The 14,808-nt window shown below is 51.3% G+C and overlaps 3 protein-coding genes across 4 annotated transcripts; 1 reads left to right on the top strand and 2 right to left on the bottom strand.

Annotated features, from left to right (window-relative positions):
* Nucleotides 1-294: 294 nt before the first annotated feature.
* On the bottom strand, nucleotides 295-5,124 carry LOC128271531 (intron Large complex component GCFC2). The gene is made up of 8 exons (XM_053009104.1): nucleotides 4,693-5,124; nucleotides 3,754-4,073; nucleotides 2,831-3,095; nucleotides 2,591-2,767; nucleotides 1,773-2,519; nucleotides 950-1,703; nucleotides 547-870; nucleotides 295-474 (listed from the first exon to the last, which is right to left on the bottom strand). The coding sequence occupies exons 1-8, from the start codon at nucleotides 5,036-5,038 to the stop codon at nucleotides 417-419; spliced, it is 2,991 nt and encodes a 996-aa protein (XP_052865064.1). The 5' UTR covers nucleotides 5,039-5,124; the 3' UTR covers nucleotides 295-416.
* Nucleotides 5,125-5,591: 467 nt separating this feature from the next.
* On the bottom strand, nucleotides 5,592-7,090 carry LOC128272581 (dihydroorotate dehydrogenase (quinone), mitochondrial). The gene is made up of 2 exons (XM_053010413.1): nucleotides 6,920-7,090; nucleotides 5,592-6,831 (listed from the first exon to the last, which is right to left on the bottom strand). The coding sequence occupies exons 1-2, from the start codon at nucleotides 6,944-6,946 to the stop codon at nucleotides 5,662-5,664; spliced, it is 1,197 nt and encodes a 398-aa protein (XP_052866373.1). The 5' UTR covers nucleotides 6,947-7,090; the 3' UTR covers nucleotides 5,592-5,661.
* Nucleotides 7,091-7,825: 735 nt separating this feature from the next.
* On the top strand, nucleotides 7,826-14,385 carry LOC128275461 (zinc finger FYVE domain-containing protein 1-like). Of its 2 annotated transcripts, none has more exons than XM_053013964.1 (6): nucleotides 7,826-8,771; nucleotides 10,419-11,743; nucleotides 11,834-12,032; nucleotides 12,098-12,365; nucleotides 12,649-12,774; nucleotides 12,849-14,385. In XM_053013964.1, exons 1-6 carry the CDS (start codon nucleotides 8,724-8,726, stop codon nucleotides 13,277-13,279), a joined length of 2,397 nt encoding a protein of 798 aa, XP_052869924.1. In that variant the 5' UTR covers nucleotides 7,826-8,723; the 3' UTR covers nucleotides 13,280-14,385. The 2 variants fall into 2 exon arrangements, with proteins under 2 accessions (XP_052869924.1, XP_052869923.1); XM_053013963.1 differs by having other exon boundaries at nucleotides 12,580-12,774.
* Nucleotides 14,386-14,808: the final 423 nt, after the last annotated feature.

Genomic DNA, 14,808 nt, shown 5'->3' with positions numbered 1-14,808 from the left:
TCGTCAATCGGAAGGGGCGCATCAATGGTGGTCCTCAGATGACGATGCGGGCAGTTATTTTTAGACCGTTGCATTCCATATTCGACAAAAAGGACGATTAAGTGTGACATCACTCTTCGAAGCGATTGATTGAGTTAATGCGCGGAATTATTGAACGACATCGAATGAAGAACCGAACCGCACATCGATCCGTTCTTTATACTTTTTTTCAAATGCAAGTCTCTCTCTTTCTTTCTCTCGTTCGTTCCATAAGAATGCATAACTAATAAATCAAAGTTAATGCATTTATTCTGGTGTATTATTAGATTGGCATACAAATGGTTCAAATAGAAACATCTACATCGACGCAGCGCGCTTGATACGGTTTGCTGGATCGCAATAGCTCATCCGGCCATCGGAAAGTTCTGGCCCTCCTTTTACGCTGAAACCACGTGCAAACTGCTCAATATTTTGTGGATTCGCTCGATGAGCTCCCTGAAATCAGAGAAACATTGGCTATTATTATAATATTCTATCTTTCTCAATTATGTCCACAGTTTCGCTTACCCATTGATGGCAGCGTTAGGTTCGAGCTGCGACTCCAGGTGCCGTAGCATGCTAACGAACTGGTCCATACTTTGCACCACCGATGAGCCCGTGCTGAGCCACACGCGCGGCAGTGTGTACACGATCGTGGACGCTTTCCCGATGGCGTCCGGTGCCGTGCAGACGCGCATCCCGTTCAGTAGGTACCGGTTCAGCAGAGAACCGATCGCGAGATCCTTCAGGGCCGTATCCGCCAGTATACCCTGCCAGCTGGTGATGTTGCGAAACAGCTTCAGCCCGCTGCAGAACTGCCGTTGGAAGAAGGACGATTTGGCTTCTTGGGCTCTGAAAGAATTGGAGACAAATTGGTGTCGCTGCGTGTCGGAGCAAACTCCAGCGGAGGTAATGCGGAACGATCACTTACTGCTTGGGGAAGATCGGTATGAAAACGTCATTGTCGACGGACTGTTTGAGTTTGTCGAAAATGGTTTGGAAGAGGGCCCGTAGCGGTTTGCAGGTGATGCGTAAGGAGGGATAGTCGCGCACGAGCCGCTTCAGCAGGCGCACTAACCGCAGCGTTTGTGTCGTCGACAGTGGATCCCAGTACTGCTCGACCAGGGCCGCCAGTTTGGATAGGAAAATTTTCTCCACAATCACAGGCAGCAACCGCACGTCGGGGTCGTCTGCCAGCTCGGCCTCCGTGTCGGCCACGTGCCCGAAAAGAGCCACCGTGCGGTACCACTCTTCGTGATCGAACTCGACACCACTAGCACCGGACCCGGCGGCGCTGGCCACCACCAGCGGGTTCCAGGTGATGTGCTGCAGGCGAATCAGGGGACCGACTATCTTCGGCAGGCACAAACTGACGTACGCATCGCGATACGCTGCCATATCGTGCTCGCGCCAGTCTTCGAACTTTCCCAAAATGCCCCCGATTTCGCCGTACTCTTCGGACGCGTCGGCGAAAACTTCGCGGGCCTCGAGCTCCACCGACTGCAGGGCGGACCGGTAGCGGGCCGCTTCCATGTCCGGAATTTCGTCGTCACTCGACATCCCGTCGTAGTGGCTGTCGGACGTTTCGTTCTTCTCGCGGTCGCGCCTCCGACGCGTTCGGCGGCCTTCCCGTTCGGCGGCCCTTCGAATGCGTTCCGGGTCATCCGCCGTTCGCTTCGCATTTTCTAAGGAGTGAAACAAATCCGATTAGTGATCAGTGAGCGCCACCGAAAACGATACCAAGATGTACTCACTACTAGCATCGGCCATTTCCTTCGCCTGATCGCGCACATCCTGCCGGCGACGTTCGATTAGCATCACCGAATACTTTCCCATCAGCTGCAGGGCGCGCTGCTCAAGTGCCGTTACCAGGGGTACTTTTTCGTTAAGACACTCTACCAGATCGGCTACATAGCAGCGAAACTCCTGGTAGAACCGGTACTTGGCAGCCGCCGCCGGTGCTTTCTGTTCGCACGCCCGGTGATCCATCTGCAGTAGCTTGATCTCTTGCGTGATGTGCTCTATATCGTCCTCGTGCTTCCGGTTCAGTTCCACCGTCGTGCGGTAGCGTTCGGTTAGCTGGGCCAAAATTTGTTTTGGCATCCGCGGGCCGGTCGGTTTCGAATCGGCACTTTTCGGAGCGATACCAGCACCACTGGCCACCACTGGTCTACTGGTGCTGGTTTTGACTCTTTTACCATCACCCAACCGTTTAGCCAAGCCCGCCTTAGTGGTAGCGTAAGCTTGTTCCAGCAGTTCAGCCGTCGAGAGGGCCCGAAGTCCGGCCGATATGTCTCCGTCGCTATCAGCACCGCGCGATGATTTATTTTGAAAGGTTTGGCTAAAGTGGCCGCTACTGCCGCTGTTGCTGCTTTGCATCAAGTACTGCGAGATGACCGACTCCTGTTGGGCGGACACGAGCTGCGCACCGGTGACACCTTTGCGAATCTGTTGATTTTCCCACTCTTTCGTTTCGATATCGGAATCTTCCGCGTCGGAGTCTGTCGGAGCAGAAGCGAAACATACAGTTGCTAAATATCCACCCGAATTAACTTCTTTCATCCATCCTTACCTTCACGCTGCACCGCATAGAACTGCTCGCGCCGTTCCTCGCGCTCTTTGGCACCGGTTATGGCCGACATATCGATACGATCGTCATCCTCGTCCGACCCATCGCCTTCGCCGTCTTCCTGCACGGTGCGCTTCTTGCTCTTGTCCTCCTTCGGTTCCTCCACCGGTATGAATTCACCTGCAAGCGATTCGGTGTTGATTAACATCTAAACCAGACATTAATATTAACAAGGTTGTTTACCTTGCTCGCGTGCCTTCTGCCGGCGCTTGCGCGCTGCATGAATCATGGCCGCGTCCGGTATGACTCCGTTTTCGAGACACATTTTGAAATTGTCCTGTGGCTTAGCGAACCGATGGTGGTGCTGCTGACGATCGCCGGCTTTCGTGTTATCGTCCACCACGCCGCCGTACGTTTCGTCCTCGGAAGACATATCGTCACGGCCGGCACACAGTGCCGCCCGTCCGTTCAGAATCATATTCTCGGGATCCGATTTCTTAACCACCAGCTTCAGTGCAACCGTCGGCAGGGTGTTGAGGGTTATAAAAATGGGAAACAGAGAAATGAGAGTGTTAGAGGGCATCGTAAAAATGAGTCTTTTCTTCAAGGGATACGGCGTTTGCGTGAAGATAAGAAGAGGATTAAGCGGTGCACATGGGAGTATCGGTTTTAGTGTTTGCCGTAGGGATATCGATGAACGCGCGCAGCGTTTCAGAATTTGATTCTTCAACAAATCTTCTGAAAGGAAATGAAAGAAGACTCATGCGATCGCGAATGCGTGTCTATTCAAGGGGAAGGCTAGTAGCGATGACGACGATAGATCACCCTCCACCAAATGTAGGTTATTGATCGAAACGGCTTCTTCAATGGTGTGCTGAGCGATAACAGGGTAACACAAAACATAGATTGCGATCGGTAACCGAGAATTCGGCGGATCGGAAGCAATGGTTTAAACGAACTAAAGACTACGGATAAACAAAGGGTAAGGAAAGGTGGGGCTTCATCCGAGAACGGGTGAACTATGGTATCATGTGTCTGTGTGCCGGATTGGAGTGGTTACGATCGGCATTCGTTTGTTTTTCGTTTTTCGATCCAAAATTAAAACAAAAATAGATAACAAAAGTGTATAAAGGGGGTAGTAGAAAATTGAATAATAATAACCTTACCACAAAGTCGTCTGTGCGTATTTCTGTTTGGATATTAGAGCTAGAATTGTCACACTTTTCTCTTTTTATCTTATCATTACTGCCATTGTCGTACGACAAGGCGGAGGGAGGAGAAGAGGAAGGAAAACGGGACCGCAAGGTGTTCCCGGGACCCTCCAACGCACTGGCGGGCGCCGCTGCTGCTGATGACGACGACGACGACAGTACTGTTCCGTTCGTGCTCCGTTCGAGATGCCGCTTTCTGCGCCTTTCCTTGTCCAACGATTTCATCACCTTCTTGCTATGGGACGACTTCTTGACTTGGAACACCTCGCCTTCCTCTGTGTTGGTTGGCCGATCGGTTGTAGAAGCGAAAAAGAAAGTAAGAAAAAAGGAAACGCAAAACTGTGCCATTAAATGTGCTCTCAACAGGTGCGGAACGGACGCGGCTTCCTCGGGGAAAGCCTTCGGACCCAACGGGGGGCGACGAGATGCAGAGAACCTTCCGCCTGTTCTCCGCAGCACCGGTTTGACTTTGGCGTTCACTTCATTCACTTTAACATCTGGGGACCCATTTTCGCATTTCTTCATCAAAACTTGTACCCGAATTAGAAACCTCGATTCTCGGAACCACCTTTCGGCAGAATTGATCGTTGTTTACTTTCCGCGTAGGCTTTGGTTCGTTTGAATCACTAAAAAAAAGTAACTTTCTTCCGATTTCATTGCAACCAGTAGGCTATGGAGTGATTTTGTTTTCTTCCTTTTCTTTCTTCTGCCGGCGAAAGACTCGTTGGTGAGTTTTTCCCCGGCGCACGAGTGCTCGAGGGTATCGGACCCCGGAACACCCGGATGAAACAACGGCGCTTCTGCTGGACCTTTCCGTGAATCTTCTGTTTTCTTGATTGCCTTGCAGTAACGCTTTGTCTTAGAGCAAAGGGGGGGATAGTAGATGTTTGTTACCTTCGTCGTCGAAACTAAGTAAAGAGTGTTTCGTGGTGGTGCCGGTGGCCGGTAGGTTCGACTTCGAGGATGCGGAACCCCCCTTCGCGGGTGCCTGCTTAAGGTCACCACTCCGTTCCGTGCGGTGCTCTTTTCGTTTGCGCTCCGCGGGCACTCCTCCTGCGGTTGGTGGCGTCAACGGGACCGCAGGACCTTCTTCGCATTCCATCGCACCGCTGCGGGCCGCACTGGCATTCCCATTTGGGGCCTCGCTGCGGCTCGCCGAGTTGTTTTCTTCATCCTCATCCTCGTAACCACTGAAAACGCGACGCTGAATAGGTTTTTTTGGCTTTCGAAAGAGCGACATCGCTGGGTCGTCGGGCTCGGGTGTGATGCTTCTCCACCAGTTCGATGTGTATCAATAAGCTTCCATTCACTCGATTTCTTGTTGTTAATCTTGTTGGTTTCACTCGCAAAATACACTTATTTCGATAAATCAAAGGATAAAAAAGCGAGAAACAACGATTGGAAAATGTCGCACAATGAGTGAAAATTTTGCTTTTCCTAATTTTGACAGTGGCTAGCTGCGTAGTTACACAAAGGGCTGAGTGAGATGGATATCCCTCTCGCTAGACTTTACTAGGAGTAAAAAGGATAGCTTGAAGATCCATCTGCAGTAGGGTTGGATGTCAAGCTTCTGTTGCGGCACCCACGTTTAGAGCCGCGAGTTGAAAGGCTCACTCTGTGTTTGTTTGCTCTTAAATTATCATTAGACCATTAGCACAACGGCAACTTTAAATTCTTTATCTTGTACGTTTCAACCGAATGTTTGTTAATATCCTGTTTCCCCAAATGTACAACCCAAATTTAAAAAAAATAACTTGAACAGCGCAATTCAAACGGACTATGAGCATTTCCAGCTTCATAATTATATACAATATATTTCGACACTTTAAAAACCGGCTAACTGGCCTGGGCGGTGAATCATATTCACTCCACAAACTGATCGGCACCTTTACCGACGGCTTCCTGTACGTTAGCGTAACCGTTCTCCTCCAGCAAACGGTCTAATTCCCGCTTGATTTTGTTCACCACCGGAGGGCCGTGGAAGATGAAAGACGTGTACAGCTGAACGGCGCTGGCTCCCGCTTGAATCTTCTCGAAGGCATCCTCGCCGGTGAAAACGCCGCCAACGCCAATGATTGGGATTTGACCCTCCGTTAGCTTGTATACCTTGGCGATCATCGTCGTCGATCGTTGCTTTAATGGTGGGCCACTCAACCCACCCAACTGTCCCGCGTTAATGCTTCTCAGTGTCGACGGGCGATCGATGGTCGTGTTGGACACGATCAGTCCATCGACGGAGCACGCCTTGCTGCGGACAACGTCGACAATCTCTTTCAAATCCTCATCCGACAAATCCGGAGCCAGCTTGAGCAGTACCGGCCTTTGGTCACTCTTTGGAAGGTCATTGCGTGCTCGCAGCACTTCCATCAGCAGTGTCTGAAGAGTACTTTTGCTCTGCATCGTACGCAATCCGGGCGTATTCGGGCTGCTCACGTTGATCACCAGGTAGTCGGCCAGTGCTCCGAACCGCTTGATGCCTTGCACGTAATCTTGGACTGCATTCGGGGACAGTTTGTTCTTTCCCAAATTAATACCCAGAACTGCACGGCCCTCGGGCGACTGTTGATCGCGTGACTCTCGCAAACGATCGTACACAACATCGTGACCCTCGCTGTTGAACCCGTACCGGTTCACGATCGCTTTGTCTTCGTTCAGCCGAAATATGCGTGGCCGCGGATTACCCGGCTGGGGTTCAGGCGTAACTGAACCGATCTCCACGAACCCGAATCCTATCCGGTGCAAACCATCGACCGCCTCACCATGCTTGTCGAACCCGGCCGCAATGCCGATCGGGTTGGCGAACGTCATACCAAGAAGCTTCGTCCTCAGGCGCTCGGTGTCGTGGGACGGTGGCCGAAACAGCTTCCACTTGACCGCCAGCACGGCCAGATCGTGCGCCGTTTCCGGTGGGATCAGCCGTACGACGGGCATGAACAAGTTGTTGTAGAACTTTTCATCGCCGCGACACAAACTGAAGGCACTGAAGACGGTGGCGCCCAGACCGGTCACCTTAATCAGTGACTTTATTTTGTGCTTCAGATGGCATGTTTGGAACAAAAAAACGACGGATTGCTTATCAGTTCATGCGACGGGTTGGTGGACAGCCAAATCTTTGCCTTACCGGTGTTCTCACACGACATGCGCTCATCGTTGCCCCTCAACTGCACCTCCTATGGCAACAAAATATCGTGTTCCTTTGTTTGCTGGAAATAGAAACACGTTCGGAGTATGTTATCGGACGTCGTGTGCGCGTTTGAGATTTATTTCGGCGAAAGTGAAAGCACGCACGCCTCCGGCCGTGTGTTGATCTGCGTAGTTGTTTACGTTTGCGGCGGCCAGCTGTGTCAAAATGATAAAGCGAAAGAGAGAGAGAGCAGCGCATTGTGAAGGAGAGAGCGTATACGGGCTGTCGAATTCAAATGCAGAACAGTTTTACATTCAAATTTTTCTATTGCAATACCATAAAACGATGCAAAATTGCCGAAGTCTGTTCATTCAAAGCTAAGCAATTGAACCTTCGATGGTAAACGCATCGTTGCGGCGAGCTGTTCTTTGAATCTCACAAAAGACATTCCGGTTCGAACGCAAATTTCGCGCGCCTCGATCCGCTGTCAGTTGAGTTCTCACGACGCAGCTGTCAAATCGAGCCGCCTTTCACTTTTCCATTCGCAGCCGCTTGGAAATAGTCCACCATCACCCATTGTTGGCGGATGAATCAGCGGAGAAAATCGAAAGAATTAAGCAAAAGTTATTACCAGCGTCTCGTGGCGATCAACGCAAGGATAAGCTTTTTTGGAGACCCAGTCCCGATGGACGAGCGTCGGAATAGTGTTGAAACTGGCTACGAAGGCAACGAATAGTGTGCTGGGAGCTGAGGGACTGCGAGTTTAGGAAAACATCCCCCGATGGTGATGTTTTCATTGTTCGACGTTCGCACAGCTGAGTGCATCTTATCTTTGTGAAGTGTTTTTCTGCTACCAGTGCCCAGTTACCGTGAATGGCAACTGGCCAGCGGAGAACTTTTCTGATGGTAATGCACTTTGCTAATCCGTGACGTGTGTTGCGTGGGGTGCGGTGGACCACGGTGGTGCGTTCTTTGTTTACCTATTGCACTGCAAGCTCGCCAGCTTCTGCAGCGCGCTACGCTGAGCGAGAAAGCCACGGAACGGAGCGGATATTTCATCATTAACCTGTGCGACGATCGTTCTAGTCGCACGCGGTCACGTTAACCGGAAGTGATGTGAAGGATTTCCGTCGAAACTGTTGCGTAGTAGAAATATAAACCCCCGCCTCCGGGGCCACTGGTACCCGTTGCTTGCTGTCGTTTGTTCGCGCCTTCTCTCTATCGTTCTCTCCGCATCTCTTCTGCTCGCAAGATTTAGCAGGCTGGGTAGCCTACTGCGGTACTGCGGAGCTCTCGCGGTGCTCCATCGTTCCAAGAGAAGAGCAAAAGTAGGCCTGCGAGCCTCTTGACCAACCAAGGTCACGATACGACATTAACGACGGGGGGTTCGTGTGTTTACGTTTGGTTCTAATCGCTGCCCAGCGCGGACACCATTCAACGGATTGTTAAGGCCAGACCCAGGCCCCCCACTGCACAGCAGCGCAGTGTCTTTGTGTGTGTGTTTTGTAGTGGAAAGAAGAAAGAACATTGCAGCTGTGCGCGCGTGTCTCTAGGGCTCTGCTTCGAGTTCGGGACGATTCTGCGGCTGGTACACTCGAAAGGGGAACCTAAACGTGACGACGGATGGTGAACGCCTGGCATTCGGAAAGGGCACACACCGTTGGATCGTAGGACAGGGCCCCCCCTACGCACCGATTACTCTCTTGGGATTGGGGCAGCTGCTGCTGTGGAGCGCGCTTCGGGACGATTGGGGTTCGAAAACGCCCCAACTAGAATTTTCAGCACAATCGAAAGCACCAAAATGATGCAAGCCGAGGACACCGAGAGCCTTTCGTGGATCACCGATAAGGTAAACCGCAAACCGTGGTGTTGTGATAAAATGTTCTCTCCGCCATAAAATGTTCGCTCGTTGCCGTGGGAACGTCTAATGTCGTCGTTTCAGTATGGCCGTGTGGCCTACTTTGTCAGAGTCTACGAGCGAAGAAAACATCTGAACTCTTACGCACGAAAAGAAGGCGCTTGCGTTTGTGCTTTCGTGAGTGGAGCGTGTTTTTATCTACCTCGCATCGTGATATGAACGATGAGCTTTTCCGAGGGCACAGATAGCGGTAGAAACAGAATAATGATAATAATTACTCTAGTGCCGATGCTCGACTCCTCTATCAACTGTATACCATCGAATTCAAGGACGTACCCAAGTACGGCTCGCGAGGAAACTCGCTGCGGCAGCGTTAATTAGTATTCTCTACGTTGAGTTGAAAATCCATCCGCATTGCTCATGGTTGGTCCGCACGCCTTTCGCGCTTCAGTATCCATCGTTGGAATCGTATTGTATAACGCATAAATTAGAGAACATCGATTTTAATTTGTATCGAATGTTAGCAAATACATTCACCAAGAAGACTTTGTTCCCTACCGCATGGCCAACATGATTGAACCACTAAGCCACTAAGAATCGGGCTCAAACTCAGAGTCCTTTAATCTTTTATTTCCCGTTATTAAACTATGTATGGAATGCATCAAATGCTTTGGAACTACACTATTTACTTCGATCAAGTGCCCTACTTATGGATTCTTCCAAAACAAAACAAACAAATCAACTGCAATCGAACAGTTGTCGCGTGATCGAGCAGGATCGTCGACATCGACAGGTTGGGATGGTTTGAGGCAGTCTTGTTATCATCGCGTTGCAAGCACTTTTTTGCCAGTGTTTGCGAAAAAAGGGCCCGTCAAGCTGCGATCGGAGGCGATGGCAATTCCATCGCTCTAAATGAGGTTAAATGGCTGGGCCTCCGGAACGAGCTGATGAAGCGGTCAGGAAGGGGAAGGCCAACGAAGAAAGGAGGTGATTCGTTCTTCACTGTTGGTCCACAATCGCTCCACACTATCGCAATGGCGGCACGATCAGGAGTCGATTTCGTCGACGGTGCGGAGGGTTACAAGACGTTGCTTAGCGCGGTGTTTAGCTGCGCAATGCGACGCCCCGGGACCAGGCCCGGCCGATTGCAGAGGGCAAAGCATTGTGTATTATTGCAACGATAACGATTACGGCGCTTCGAACTCGGGGAAGGGAATCCGGTGCCGGAGAGGAAACGTGGCTTCTGCACGTCATCGCCGCGAAAGTGCCCGGTGGTGGTGGGCTGGAAAAATGCTGATAACAGATGCTGGAACATCTGCCACAAGCGGCACATTGACGCGAAGATCCTCGATGACGCACGGTTTATTGATCGCTGTCGATCGGAAAGAAATCATACTTTGAGGATTATCCATAAACCCAGATCACATAAAAAATAGTCAATTTTCGATTCAGCGATGCAAAAGTGTGAAGGGTTCATTCGCTTCCCGGTCAGTCTGCTCTAAATTGCTCGTTTCAGTTTCCGCTCGTCGCGAATCGTCCCCAAATAAGCTTAAACGAGTTACGCACTGGTTAAGGCACATTGTGCACGATCACTTTAAACCCTACTTAATGTGTTCGTTTTGTTTTTTTTTGTTTCAGCAACAAACGATCGATGGCACCCTCACTTCGCAGCGACCGGATGTTGTGTCCGGACCGTTCACCTCGCTCACGCTCGACTTGAACGATACCGACGACCTGGAAGATCGACGATCCCCAATGCACGGTGTCGGCGGCGGCGGCGGTGGTGTTGGAGGCCCCGTGAGCGGCGAGGGGAAGAAGGAACGAAGTTTCCTGCTGATGGACGAACAGGAGCGAATATGCGTGAAATCGGCCGAACAGTTTTGCAAACGCTTGTCGGTGCAGCCCGAAACGAAGGTGAAGGTGGTCTCGATCTTCGGCAACACCGGCGACGGTAAGTCGCACACGATGAATCACGCCCTGTTCGGTGGCCGCGATGTGTTCAAAACGTCCGCCGAGCAAGCGTCCTGCACGATGGGCATCTGGGCGGCGTATCAGCGCCAGCGGAATGTGCTCTGCCTGGACACGGAGGGTCTGTTGGGCGAAACGGTCAACGAGAATCGTCAGATGCGCATGCTGCTGAAGGTGCTGGCCGTATCGGACATTATAATTTACCGGACGCGGGCCGAACGGTTGCGCACCGATATGTACAAGTTTCTCGGTACCGCTTCGAAGGCATTCACGAAGTACTTTTCGGGCGCACTGCAGGCCCTCGATCTGCCCGGGCCACCGCAAGCGCTCGGCCCGGCCGTTATCATCTTTCACGAAACGCACAACACCGAGGTGCTGAAGGAGGACGACGATGGTAAGAAGGAGGAGGACATTCTGCGCGAACGCTTCGCCAAGCTGAAGCTGGAGCTGAGCGCATTCAGCTCGCTGCGCTACGTTGGCGTACGGACGATGAAACCACCGACCAACTACGAGCCGCTTAGGATGGCCTGGGAGAAGGAGATCCGCAATACGGCCGTCCGATCGCCGCGATTACCACGCGTCGTGTTCGAAGCGCTGCTGGCGCTCAACAACAAGTTCAACGGAGAGCTCAGCCCACTGCCGTTCAATGCCTTCCCCGAGCAGTACTTCACCTGCACGACGTTCTGCAAATCGTGCGACGCGCGCTGCCAGCTGTCGATGGGCCACCTCGAGATGCGCGAGGATCACCGATCGATCGGGGTGTGCAAGTACCAGCATCAGCACGAGAACAAGGTCTACCTGTGCAATCGGTGCCACATCAACGGGCGCCAGGTAGTGGTGAGCATACAGACCCAGAAATCGACCGACTCGTCCTGGATGGGGCTTGCCCTGTACGCTTGGAGCGGTTCCGTCATCGAGTGTCCGCACTGTGGCGAGATCTATCGTTCACGGCAACACTGGTACGGCAACAAGTCGCCGGAACAGAACGCTGTACGGTAAGCTGCAAAGGGTGGATGGCTTGGGATGCCTCTAGGTCAGAACTGTTGCTGAATAATAAATTCGCGTCCATTGCGTGTCCTCCACAGAACGGAAATCGTCCACGTCTGGAACGATGGCGGACTGCAGCAGCACGGACCGCAGCACTCGGCTCAGCTCGTCCTGGACGGTGTGGCCTACATTACCGATGCCATGGCCAGCGTTGGTTCGCAGCCCACCAAGCTCGTCAAGTCGTGGGTGACGGACAAGATCCGGCCCACCTACTGGCGACCGGATAGTGAGATTGTCGTAAGTAGACCCCTCTCGGTGCTGCCGTTCGATATTCATTGATCTTTCGCTGCACTCGATCACAGTACTGCAAAGGATGTACCTGCAACTTTGAGCGGCTCGGCCTCAAGAAGCACCACTGTCGCAGCTGTGGCGAAGGGTTTTGCAACTTTTGTTCCAAGCACGAAATGCCGGTACCGAGCCGCGGCTGGAACTATCCGGTACGGGTCTGTAACAGTTGCTGGAACGAGCTTCGTACTGGTGGCGGCGGTACTGGTGATTTAGGAATGACAAACGGAATAACTGCGAACGGAGCATCGGACCTGGAGCACAACCATCGAAATCAGTCCACAGGTACGGAACTGGGAGTCAGGGCTTCTAAATTTTCAATAGGATACTGTTTCGGATGGCACTTTGTGGAAAACACGCAGAACCTAGTTTGGTGCTTTTCGTCCTCGAACTTACTTGTTTCTTCCTTTTTGCAAAAATCGAACGTGCGATCCGATTCTTGACCGGCGACGGTGATGACGTTTGAATCCTTTCCTCCTTCCACCGTCGTCCCTGCTAGATCGCGATCGCGTCCGCGAGCAAGTGAGTAACGATTCCGCTGATCCCGTCCTGACGTCTTCCCCTACAGGCAGTGCCGGTGGCAACAACAACAACAATGGTATCGACGAGGCCAACAATGTGCTGGTGCGGCGCTACGGCGAAGCGGTCATCAACACGATCAGCAATATCGGTGCGGTGTTGGAGTATCCGAAGGGTAAGGCCTGGGGTGTCTTTCTGGGCGATCTTTTGCATTAATACTGACCGCGGATCTCTGTTGGCTTGCCAAAGACTTTATTAAAGATTCAGCCCGCCCCTCGTACTGGGTGCCGGATGTGGAGGCACCGAACTGTTACATCTGCGAACTGGTGTTCGGTTCACCCGAGGAACTTAACACCGTCACCCCGCTGATCCAGGTAACCAACGGTGGGCTACCATCGACCATTCCCACCGCATCCCCGACGCCATCGCCGGCCAAGCAGAACGGTAGCACCACCGGGAAGCAAAAGACGTCCTCGTCCGCAGCGTCTGCGGGGTCCCGGACTTCACCAACTTCGGCTACCGCGTCGTATCACGCCACGATCGATCGCCGGAGGCATCACTGCCGGGCGTGCGGTAATGCAGTCTGTGCACTTTGCTCCCAAAATCGTCGACCCGTTCCCAAGCGTGGCTGGTTGAGCGATGTCCGCGTGTGCAACGGATGCTACACTGGGGAGGATTAAAAACTCACCGCCGCCACCGCCAGTCTATTCCTTTCTTCCACTGCACCGCAAGGGTTGGCGTACAAAGATCAATATTTCGGATCGGCTGATTTGGACTTTTGCACCAATTTGTTTTCTTCTTTACACGCTCCGCGCAGTAAAGCCTTCTTTTTAGAACCAAAATCCACAGCTCCGATTCCGAAGCGTTTTATCAACGACAAACGCCACCAGTGTGGCACGGATCGTCTTCGGTTTCCTTCCTCTTCTCCACGATCCCACCATCCGATATCCTGTTGTGCAACGAACGATTCCGTAAGCGGGTTTCCGGAGGAATTACAGTGGCCAACGTGTCAGCTGGACACGACCCAACTTTGATGTAGTGAAAAACTGAAACAAAAATCTGAAATGTGATGATATTTTTCTAGCCTTATTCTCCACAAAAGTATCCCGGTCTGGCCCGGGGCCAGACCGGGAGCGGAGCAGAAAGACTTTAGGTTCGCCGGTTCGTTTTGGTCTGTGAAGTGTGAACTGTAGGAACGGTAAAACTGAAATGGGTAGTATTGTTTGAATTCGTTGAGTTTTTTAAAAACCATTTTTTGATACTCTTTATTGTTTATTTTTGTTTTTATTTGGTTCATCATTTTTATAGCCATTTATTGTATCGATTTTATCCTTTTCACATTAGACATATGCGCGTGTTCGAGGTAGCGTTTAGAATGATTGGTTTTTTATCGTGTAATTTGGTTTTCCATCGACGCGATACGCTTGTACCGCGGAATGGCCGCGACGGATGCTGTTGTTGTGTTGTTTGCAAACTTATTTGGAAACCCGAAATGGTTTTAAAAATCTAAAAGAATATTGCACACAAACACACCGACACACAATTATTCTGCCATCGCGCGTCGTTCGGCCAACCTTCGACCCGGGCGGCGTCTGTTGGCCGTGGTGCGCGTCGCGTATACATAGTTTACTAAAAATCGAATCGCTCACGAGCGCGTGTGTGGCACGGAATTGTAGCAAAAGCATCGTACCCGATAGCAGAACTAAGCAAACACAATGCGCTATGTGGAGTATATCAAAGAAAGGAACATTTGGTGAAACACCGATTCTTTCCGCCCTTGCACTGTCCCCTCCAGCGACGAGAGTTCCGCGCGCAGGGAACCTCTGGATAGTGTTTGAGGACGAGAGTACAGTAACGTGTTGGTGTTTTGCCAGAGATTTCATGCATGTGCGATATTCGTAGTTAAAGAAACGATAACACTCTACCAGAGGCTCACGTGCCACCCTCTATCTGGATATATCTAAATACATTTATCGATTATACATATATACATATATATATTTCAATAACGTTAGAGCCCGTTTGTGTTTGGCATCAATTTCAGTAAACCACGGCTTCAGGAAAGAAAATGGGATAAAATCGAAACATGGTCGACGAACGTAGTTGTTATTTCATTTAACACTTACACTCGTCGAACGTCAAATGAGACGCATATTCGGGTGCAAAACAACAAGGGACAACATTGTAGTTTCACGTGCTCTAATGCGCC

This window comes from Anopheles cruzii, chromosome 3 (genome assembly GCF_943734635.1).
Source record: "Anopheles cruzii chromosome 3, idAnoCruzAS_RS32_06, whole genome shotgun sequence".
Taxonomy (NCBI): Eukaryota; Metazoa; Arthropoda; class Insecta; order Diptera; family Culicidae; genus Anopheles; species Anopheles cruzii.
Note: the sequence above shows the minus strand (reverse complement) of the source record. Positions and strands in the feature narration are given on the sequence as shown.

What these genes read in the sequence shown, in the direction of transcription:
- LOC128271531 (XM_053009104.1), bottom strand. Translation starts at nt 5,038, where the DNA reads ATGTCGCTCTTTCGAAAGCCAAAAAAACCTATTCAGCGTCGCGTTTTC. An exon ending in TACGCACAGACGACTTTGTG is followed by an intron (nt 3,096 to 3,753) that starts GTAAGGTTATTA and finishes GTTGCACTGAAG; the next exon opens with CTGGTGGTTAAGAAATCGGA. An exon ending in CTATGCGGTGCAGCGTGAAG is followed by an intron (nt 2,520 to 2,590) that starts GTAAGGATGGAT and finishes CTGCTCCGACAG; the next exon opens with ACTCCGACGCGGAAGATTCC.
- LOC128272581 (XM_053010413.1), bottom strand. Translation starts at nt 6,946, where the DNA reads ATGAGCGCATGTCGTGTGAGAACACCG. An exon ending in CATGTCGTGTGAGAACACCG is followed by an intron (nt 6,832 to 6,919) that starts GTAAGGCAAAGA and finishes TGCCATCTGAAG; the next exon opens with CACAAAATAAAGTCACTGAT.
- LOC128275461 (XM_053013963.1), top strand. Translation starts at nt 8,724, where the DNA reads ATGATGCAAGCCGAGGACACCGAGAGCCTTTCGTGGATCACCGATAAG. An exon ending in CCGGAACAGAACGCTGTACG is followed by an intron (nt 11,744 to 11,833) that starts GTAAGCTGCAAA and finishes TGTCCTCCACAG; the next exon opens with AACGGAAATCGTCCACGTCT. An exon ending in GACCGGATAGTGAGATTGTC is followed by an intron (nt 12,033 to 12,097) that starts GTAAGTAGACCC and finishes ACTCGATCACAG; the next exon opens with TACTGCAAAGGATGTACCTG.